The 10310-nt window shown below is 35.9% G+C and overlaps 1 protein-coding gene across 1 annotated transcript in view; it reads right to left on the bottom strand.

Moving 5' to 3' along the window:
- The window catches only part of LOC145256212 (uncharacterized), a 68341-nt gene that overhangs the window by 1630 nt on the left and 56401 nt on the right, over positions 1-10310 (bottom strand). The window contains exons 13-15 of the mRNA XM_080114828.1: positions 9912-10043; positions 8696-8782; positions 5695-5870 (exon numbers count right to left, since the gene is read on the bottom strand). Of these exons, the coding sequence (XP_079970954.1) occupies positions 5695-5870; positions 8696-8782; positions 9912-10043 (395 nt within the window). The remainder of the gene's footprint in view (positions 1-5694; positions 5871-8695; positions 8783-9911; positions 10044-10310) is intronic.

Below are 10310 nucleotides of genomic sequence, written 5' to 3'. Positions count from 1 at the left end.
ATGATAAGGGCAAGATGATCGCATCTTGGTATGCGTACATATAATTGTGCATGTTTTTTTTTTTCACTTACAAAATTATAAAATGCTTACTTTAAAGAAATGTTCTAAATTTCGTACTACATGCATTAGATTTTATTATAAAAGAAATATTTTTTCTTAGGGATGTGAGTGGCCAACGAAAAAAAAAAAAATTGAAATGAATTTTCAACCCGAAAAGAAAGTGTAACAAAATCTGACGCGAATTGAAAAGTCGATCAAATCGATATGATGATACGATGACTTGCAAAAAATGGCAACGCCAAAAAAACGATCCTTCCCTGTAGAAAACTGGCCATTTGAGGGTGAAGGAATTAGTGTTTTTGGCCAATTTTTCAATATTTGTTGTCCGAAGGGTCAAGCTTTAAAATGATACTGGTTTGGTGAGTTACCATCGCCTCTGTCGAAAGTTTTTGCAAGACATACAAACACACACATTTTGTCTTTTATATATATACTAGCAGGGCTACCCAGCGTTGCTCGGGACTGTATAAACAATGAAAAAACAAAAGCAAATATTGAACATATGTTTTATTCTTAGGGGAGAGGAATCTTTCATCTCAAGTTTTAGCGTTACAAACAAACATTTGTCTTTTATATATATATAGATAATGACAGGTTTTTTTGGGGCCCCCCTCGAAGATAACTGATCAGTTGACCAACTTCTAGTGGTCGGTTTGACGTGAAATTTCGATATTTGTCATCCGGGTGATGGGGCTTCGATATGATACCAAATTTGTCAAGTTTGGTTCCGTCTTTCAAAAGTTTTAGCGTTACAAACAAACATACATACATACACACAGACGTTTGGCTTTTATATATATAGATATACTAGCGAGGGGTACCCAGCGTTGCCCGGGTGTTTTTCGGGGTATGTGAAAAACCCTCGAAAATGTGAAAAAAAAACCGAAGCGTTGACGACGCGCAGTTGGAAAATAGTAAAGTGTTTTAAAAAAAAGCAGGTGTGCATTTTTGATTGACATGACGGCGATAGGTATTCAGCAGTTACGATTTTGTGTGGGACAGTTTTGAATAAATCGGTTTGTTTGTTTTTAAAAACCCGCTCCCTGTTTATTAGGAGGAGCGAAATGAAAGCTACAGTCTGATATGACGAAGTCGACATTGAATAAATGTTACTTAGCTCTCTTGAGACAACTGGCTTTCGGCCTGTTGTATTTATTTGCTCCCCCACCGAGCAAATTAGGCACAAGGCCAATTTTTAATGTGAGGAGTCAAGGGAAGGGGAAGGGAAAATGGGGACCAGCTCCCGAGAGGAGGGAAATGGGAGCTGGTTAAAGGTCAAGCATGTGGGGTTGCCCCCACATCTGGTCTTTGCTAGTCATAGCTAGTCCTAGCTAGTCATAGCTTGCAGCATCTGCCGGAACAGATACTACACTTTGATCATGTCACCCGGGCCCCGGAGGGCGCGCGGGCAAGCGGCTTTCAGCCTGTGATTAGAGTCGAGTTTCGCTTTTTTTTATACCGAAAACCAAATGTAACGCGTGCCGATGCGGGAAATGTCGAATAATTAACGTTTGAAAGTCAATAAAATTAAATAGACAGGCGAGGTCCGTGGGTAACTCTGAGATATTACAATTTATAGATGATATAAATAGTTTTAAGAAGTTGTGAACCGAGCAAGCGCTTCTCTGAAAGAAGCCTTTTGTGGACATCGAAGAAAAGCGTACATACATACACACATACATTTTCGCTTTTATATATATAGATAGACTAGGGGGGGGGTCTGACGTTGCCTGATTGTTTAGAGGTGTGTGTGTGTGTGGGGGGGGGTTAAATCAAAACAAAGCGAAGTAATAACCCTGTTTAAATATTATAAAAAAAAACTATGTTAAAACTTAGAAAAATCGAGAAAACAGAAAAAAAAAGAAAAAACAGCAAATGTGATGGAAAAAGAACATGATGCAATATGAACGTTGCCCAGGTGTTTGAAAAAAAAAAAAAATTGGGGGAGGGAGGTAGGCTCGAACCCGAATCCTTGAGGCGAAAGCAAAAAAAAAAAGAAAGCGTGATGACTTACCTCGACGCTACAAAGGTAAGGGAATGAGGATAGATGAAATTTAATAATTTAAAAGGGAATTGACAGGTGCGTGAATTTAATGAGGTCAAACATCAATCTTGCATTATTAAATTTGGCTGCGAAGTAGTTTTTTAATTTTGTTTCTCCAAGATGTTGGAGTTGGGGGAAAAACCAGCTCCCCATGAAAAGCAATTATCTGAAAGTTTTCACTGCAGTGATCACAGCTAATTTGCTTTCTGGATGTCCCCAGCGCAAAAGCAGAGGAAGTGACCTCATTTCAATTTAGTTTCACTTCATTTATATTAAAAAGCCAAACAAACACGCGACACAGCGAAATAACGCAAGTTTGATAAAAATTGATCAAAATAAATCTAGACACAATGTCCCTTCACAAATCGTATATATTATGATCTAGGGGGTTAAGACATAATAACCCCCCCCCCCCCCCCAAGAAGCTTGGCGAAAAAAGACTTTCTTGGACATACAAAAATGCACGTGCCGCATTTGTCTTTTATATATATATAGACTAGCAGGGCTACCCAGCATTGCTCGGGTGTTTAGAGGTGCATGTGTGTGTGGGTGGGTGGAGGGTAAATCAAAACAAAGCGAAGTAATAACCCTGTTTCAATATTATTAAAAAAAAAAAAAAAAAAACAATGTTAAAACTTTTTAAAAATCGGAAAATTGCCCGGGTGTTTGAAAAAAAAAAAAGTTTTGGGGAGGGAAGTAATCTCAAAGCTTGAACCCGAATCCTTGAGGCGAAAGCGAAAAAAAAAAAAAGTGTGACGATTTACCTGAACGCTATGAAGGTAGGGGAACGAGATTGGATGAAATTAGAAAGTGAATTGACAGGTGCGTAACTAATGAGTTCAAAATGAAATCCCGTAGTTAACTTTGGCTACGAGGCAGTTTTTTTTTGTTTTCCCAAGTTGTTGTTGTGGGGAACCAGCAGCACCCCCCAAAAATGGGAGTGTCCAAATGGAAAGCAATTGTCTGATATGACAGTTTTCACCACATTGATCAAAGCTGATTTGCTTTCTGGACGTCCCCAGCGGATAAGCCAAGGAGTTGCTTTGCCCCATTACTTTCACTTTATTTATACTAAAAAGACAAACAAACACGCGGCACAGCGAAATAACGCAAATTTGATAAAAGTTGATAAAAATAAATCTAGACACGACGTCCCTTACAAATCGTATATATTATGATCTAGGGGGTATATAAACAGTTCTAAGACATAATAACCCCCCGGAGAAGGTCGGCAAAAAAAGCCTTTCTTGGACATACAAAAATGCACACGCCGCATTTGCCTTTTATATATATAGACTAGCAGGGCTACTCAGCGTTGCTCGGGACCATATAAACAATGAGAAAATTGAAGTTGATTTTGAATATATTTGTTATTCTTTGGAAAGAGGAATTTTTGCAGAAACCCGGCCAGCTAACCAACTTAGACTTGATCGTTTGGGACAAATTTTCAATATTATTCATCCGAAAGTCTGGACTTTCAAATGATACCAGATTTGTTTGGTTGGGTCTGTCGAAAGTTTTTGATGGATATACAAACACACACAAATACACATTTTCGCTTTTATATATTAGACTAACGGCGTTGCCCAGGTGTTTGTCGGTATAAAAGAAAAAAAGTTTTGGTAGGGAGGTAAGCTTGAACCCAAAGCCTTGATGCAAATAGCCTGATAACTTACCACAGTGCTACGAGGGCAGGGAATTGAGAATGACTGAAATTAAACATTTTAAAAAGCAGGTGGTTAAACGAACATCAATGTGTAGTTTTCTAAGTCAAACATCACGTCATAGAGAAAATGAAATCACAGCGCAGGGCAAATTTTGTAACATAAAAGTCGCTGAAATAAAAGATATTTACGACTTCCTTTTGTAAATTAAACATATTATAATCTAGGGAGTATATAAAAAGTTCTAAGAAACAGTGACCCCCTCCCCCGAGCATCCCCCCGAAAAAAGCCTTTGGCGGACATATGAAAAAAATGCACACACACAAACATTTTCGCTTTTATATTATAGACTAGCATGGGTGCCCGGCATTGCCCGGATGATTCGAGGTGTGTGCGGAGAAAAAAAATAAAGAAGTGTAAGTAAGCAGACAGGTTCAAACCCGTGACGCGAAGACAGAAAACCTGAGATCTTAACAGCTGCACTACAGCGACAAAGGAAGTGAAAAGCGTTTAAATTTAGTGATTAAAAAGTTAAGTGAATGAGTTCACACAGGTGCGTAAATTTAACGAGGTCAAACATCACTCCATGGGGGGAGGAAATGACACTTAACTTTGGCTGCAAGCCAGTTAAGCTTTACATTCCACAAGATGTTGGAGAAAACCAGCTCCCAGTAAGTCGATCAAAATAAATGTAGATGCGACATCCCTTCGCAAATCATAGATATTACTATCTAGGGAGTATATAAAAAGACATAGTAGCCCACTCACTCCGAAAAAAAGAAGCCTTTGCTAGACATACAAAAAACTGCACACGCACACACACTTTTGCTCTTATGTTATAGATAGATGACCACTGGTTTTTCTTTATCTCTTGATTACCTGTCAAATTGAAGGTGAAGTTGATTTCAGATCTACTCCGACACCCAAGCGGTGAAAACACAAACCAAGCCATTGTGAGAAGAGATATCAACACAATGTCAAAACGACGTACAGCTGGTCGAAGTAACCCGTGTTACCATACAGACTTAGGGTCATGCATGTTTTGTGTGTTCCGAGCATCTGAGCAGTATTTTCCAGTTACCAGTGAGGGTCTGGTCACCCTTGAAGGGTCCACCACTAGACAGAGTTAAAAATGTAGACACTGGGACTTAGGGTTAGTGCACATTTTTTTTTTTGTGCCTATGTGTATGTGAGAACCTGCTCAGGGTGGTGTTACAAAGTACTAACCTTCAAATGGCACATGCCAAAATTTGACCTTAATTGGATTATTAGTCCTGGTGGTCTGGGCTTTTCTTATAAAAAAATTATGAAATTCTGCTTTTTATGAAAAATGTGGAATTTTGCTAAAAAGTATAAAACAGATTCCTAATTTTCCAAAAATATCCTAGATTTATCGACCTGTGGAACTGTTCAGTTTACCTGCTTTTCAGATGACTACAACATAGTCATCTTCAAGTCCAATGTAAACAAGTTTTTGCTGAGCCGCCCTCTTAATCAAATTCTATTCAATTTTCACCACTAATGACCAGTATGCTGTTGTCTCAGTGACCACCATACACTCATTAACTCTTATCCTCAAGTGGCCTTTGGCCTGATAAGTAGTGACTCCCTTGTAAAATATATATATATGCTTATACATAAATGTCTGTGTGTATGTGAGATTTCTATAGAAAGAAAAGAGAATCTATATAAAAATTAAAAATGCATTTCTGAGGAAGCCAATAGAAGTACTCCTGAATCTTTACCAAGCAAGGGAGCTATGGGAAAAGAAACCCTATTAAAACTTCAGTTTTCTTGCTTAGCATTTTAATAACTAGAGAGGGGGAGGGGTTCAATGCGCAAAAAGTAAAATGAAAGCAAAGATATTTGGCCAACGCCAGGTGAGTGCAGCTAGTGTTTATATGTATATTACATTTTGATACTTACAGGTGACCGGCTCATGGGTGGGATGGTTGGTGTGGCCAGAGTGATGATATCAAGGAGAGCCTCTTGAGTATTTCCAAAGAGAAGAAGAGCAAGATGGTTCTTACCATTTGGTGCCAACGACAATACACCTCGTCGAGGGTGTCGAAAATGGCAATTCTCTAAGACAAGTCTGTCTTCTATAAAAAAAAAAAAAAAAAAAAAAAGGAACAGAATGAAATCACATTTTTATGGTTATCATATTACTAGCAGCATTCATTTAATGTTGTCCATGTGGAGACATATTGCTGGCAGGAAATAATTTAAATTATAATCATCTGGCAAACCAGAAGAACGTTTGATACAAAGACAACAGCAAACGGTGTTCGATCATATTCAGTTCCTCATATTAAAGACTTCCTATTTTGGACTATTTACTTTTGTGGTTTCTTGAAGCATCGTCTAGTTTGAAAATAAAGGAAATTTATAGAAGCCAAAATAAAAGCTAACATCCACTCATTTTTTCATCGCAAAATAATCAAGATGTCCAAATGATAAAAATGGATTCTTTAAGATCAACTTGCCGAGTTTACCTCCTAAAATTCTGATGCAACCTTGATCAGATAACGTTATGCAAAATTTTGTAAAAAATTAAATCAATTACGAGAACATCAAAAGAATAATAGACAATGATAAAAACTAAATATAGCCCACATAACCCAACCTTACATCTAGCAGCTGTGTTTCAAAATTCATAACGATCGGTTAATTAGTTCAGGAGTGAATCCTGTACAATAATTGGATATAAAAAGAATGCATTTTACATAAAAACACTATCATTTACTGAAGTGTCATGTCAAAATTAGTAAAACAAATCCAAAAATTACGAAAACTAATAGAGTAAAAAATCTGCTAAGAACTATTTTCACAAAGAAACAAAAAACATTATCAAGCCATCATTTTCTCATTTGAAAGAACGAAAGTCAAAACAAGGGAGATAAGTCAGTTTCTCCTATGAAATTGGTCGCAATAGTAGAAAATGATAAAACCTATGTTATTCGATGAATTTTTTTTTTTTCTCATGATAATTTTTCTACCTAATCATTTTTCATAATTTTTGGAAATTTTACTCATTATGCATTATAGTAGGTTTACTTAAAATGCATTTTTGGTTATAGTCAGCTAACGTGCTTCCTAATTTCCAGCATAGCGCTACCGGAAGCGGTGACAAGTCAAATCAATTCTTTCATTTTTATTGTTCTTCAGTATTTCTATTGTGAAGCAATTTATTGAAATAAAATATAAGAAAAGGACATTATTGAAAAGTATACAATAAAAATTACCAAAATCATACAGATAAAAATAACACAATTAGTCTTTAATAATTGCACTTTTAATAACAAAATCAAAAAATAATTTTGTGTTTTATTTGAAATTTGATAAGAAATATATGTTTATGAAATTATAAAAATAATTTTTTTTAATTTTAAAAATAAGTTTTTTTATTTGAATTTATATAATAAATATATGTTTATGAAAATATAAAAATAAAATTATTGAAATCAAAATAACAAAATTTCAAACATCATAAAAAAACGTATCCAATATGTAATATTCCCAAAATAGTTTACAAAGATTTTAAAAAGTGTTTTTAATAATTCTTTTTAAAAAAAAGAGCGCAAGAAGTGTTTCCAATAATTCTATGAAAAAAAAATAATAATTTCCATAATTCTTCATTAAAATTAGACCAAAAAAATCTTTTCAGTGATCATTAAATAAAAAAAGAACTGTTGCAGGGCCGGTCATCTGAGGACAATTGACCCAACAACTAATAAGGTAGACACAGGCAAAAAGTAAACGGCTAAAAGGCAAAGAAGAATAACAGACACAGGTTGTTTGGTTAAAGACGAGTGTTCACCTTTTATTTGCAAAGGAAACGAAAAATCGTTTGATCTGGATGCTAGTTGCCTGGAAGGTCGCATGTCAACAGACAGTGGACACTGAGAACGTAGGGGTCAGTGTTAAGGAACGGACGACACTGAGAACGTAGGGGTCAGTGTTAAGGAACGGACGACACTGAGAACGTAGGGGTCAGTGTTAAGGAACGGACGACACTGAGAACGTAGGGGTCAGTGTTAAGGACCGGACGACACTGAGAACGTAGGGGTCAGTGTTAAGGAACGGACGACACTGAGAACGTAGGGGTCAGTGTTAAGGAATGGACAACACTGAAAACGGAGGATCAGTGTTAAGGAACGGTTGACACTGAGAACGGAGGATTAGTGTTAAGGAACGGACGGTCGGTAGGGAGCCAGGTGCGAGCGAGGTTGTAGACTGGAAGAAGGTGCGAGCGAGGTTGCAGGCCGGAGGAGCGAGGTGCAAGCGAAGTTGCAGGCCGGAAGAGTGAGGTGCAGGCCGGAAGAGCGAGGTTGCAGGAAAACTGCAGAAGGAAGCTGGAGGCACTGGAGCGAACTGGAGGCACCAAGAGCTGGAAGGCTGTGGGAATGAGCAGGAAACTGCTGGAGTGAGCTGGAAGCGCTGGAGACTGGGAGTGAAGTTCACTGCTGGTGGGTTTCAGGAAGCAAGCAGTCATGAATCGCATTTGTGAAAAAACTTATCAGCCCTGATAAGAGCTGGTTGTTTAGCCCTGATAAGGGCTGTTTGAACTGCTGCTGAGATGGCTGCTGTCGCTGCTGGAATCCTTCAGCACTGGTAGATTTGGTCGACGTAACTGGTAGCGTCAGTTGTTGTTTCAGGAGCCTCCTCTTACTCCTTAGCCGAGTTATCCTGACTTGGCCAAAATGAGCTATATTCATTTGGCCAGCGTGATGTTAGTGATGTCACTCCCAATGAAACAAGCAAATGACTAATTAATTCTAGAACGAAATTTATGCAATAAAAATAGATTGTGAGTGTGTTGATTCCATTTAAATTAATTTCGTCTAAAAAGGTAAAAAGTAAAATCTTGAACATACCAAGTTCACATCGGTCAGAGAAACAAATTTTGAAATATTTCTGAACCTACCTTGAATTTTGATGGGAATATGATTCAGGAAACCTGAACAAAAGCTGTTTTCTTTTGGTCCACCAATGATGATGACATTTTTATTTTCTGTAATGATAAAAAAATGTAAAATTGTTTTGTTTTTACACTTTTTTTAGATGAGGATTGACAATTTGAATTATTTAGATTATTTGTAATACTGTTCTCATCTGGAATAGTCTGAATAATCCAAATAATACACAAAATATTTTTTTTTTTAATTCATAAATAACTTACTAGACTATTTGTGACCCGTTAGGTCAGTATGTTATATTAGCTATGGAATTAATGTATGAACGTGACACTTGTGACGTAAAGAAAATAGTTTTTTGCGACATAACATTTCTATGAAAGTATATTAAAATGAAAAAGAATATAGATAGATTTCTAGGAGTCGTTCTGTTTATAATTGTTTATTTAAAAAAAAACTTACAGCCATTGAATTATAAGTGGTTTGCAATACTTATAGGTAAATGTGCACTGAACAGATATCATGATACTTAAAGTTCAATTCAAATTTTGAATCTTAATTTAAATGCAAAAAAAACAATTGGGAAGTTTTGATCTTAATTTAAATGCAAAAAAAACAATTGGGATGCTGAAAACGTACACAGTAAAACAATATGTTTTATTGTCACGTTGATTATTTATTTGTAACGCAAATTAAAAAATATATATTTTCGGGGTTATTTATTTATGTTGGTACTGTAGAAGAAAATGTATGAATGTTTTTTAAGAAAGGTGTATTAAGAAATGGAGAATCACCATTGTAAAATGCTCTTATGGTTGTCAACGGGTTAAAGTAGATTTATTTGTAAGAAAATTGCATTAAAATAACTTAAATGTAATACGGAAATGAACGATGTAAAAAAATGCAGAAAGTATTAACAATTGTTTATTTGAATAATTAAAACGCAAAAAAAACCCAACTGGATCACTAAAAACGTACACAGTAAAAAAATATGTTTTATTGTCGCATTGATTTATTTGTAACGCAATTTTAAAAAAACAATTGTTTATTTGGATAAAATGCAAAAAAAAAATTGTATGCATGCGCAACCAGAAGTCATAAACCAGATGTTGGGTTACAACACCTGTTACAAGGTCATTTGAGTTTTATAATTATATAGATAACTGAAATAACTACAAGATCATTACAACGAGGATAGGTAAATGAATTAGCAGGTCTATGACTTACTAATCTTTTCTGGGGATAGATCCACATCTCTAACAATGGGAGCCTGCGTATCAGACGTTATCCAGAAAAGATTGGCCACATAGACGGCCAAGTGTAACATCAATTGGTTCATGTTGGCTGAACTTTGTGTTCCTGAAAATAAAGAGAATACACAGAAAAATTTCTATGATGTCAAAAAGGAAATAAAAAAAAAAAACCCAAAAACAAAACAACAGCAGTAAAATTAGATTTGGTTACAAACGAACAAAATATTCAGAACATTTTTGCCTATTTATTTCACCAATTAGCTTTGCCTGTTATATGTTAGTCCACCTTGCAAATCTCCATTGCGTAAAAGACAATTTCTTCGCAATAGGCAGTCATTTCATAGTTTATTGAGTATTGAAGATGAAATTTTAA

This window comes from Euprymna scolopes, chromosome 32 (genome assembly GCF_053919585.1).
Source record: "Euprymna scolopes isolate OS-2025 chromosome 32, ASM5391958v1, whole genome shotgun sequence".
NCBI classification, from domain to species: domain Eukaryota; kingdom Metazoa; phylum Mollusca; class Cephalopoda; order Sepiida; family Sepiolidae; genus Euprymna; species Euprymna scolopes.
Note: the sequence above shows the minus strand (reverse complement) of the source record. Positions and strands in the feature narration are given on the sequence as shown.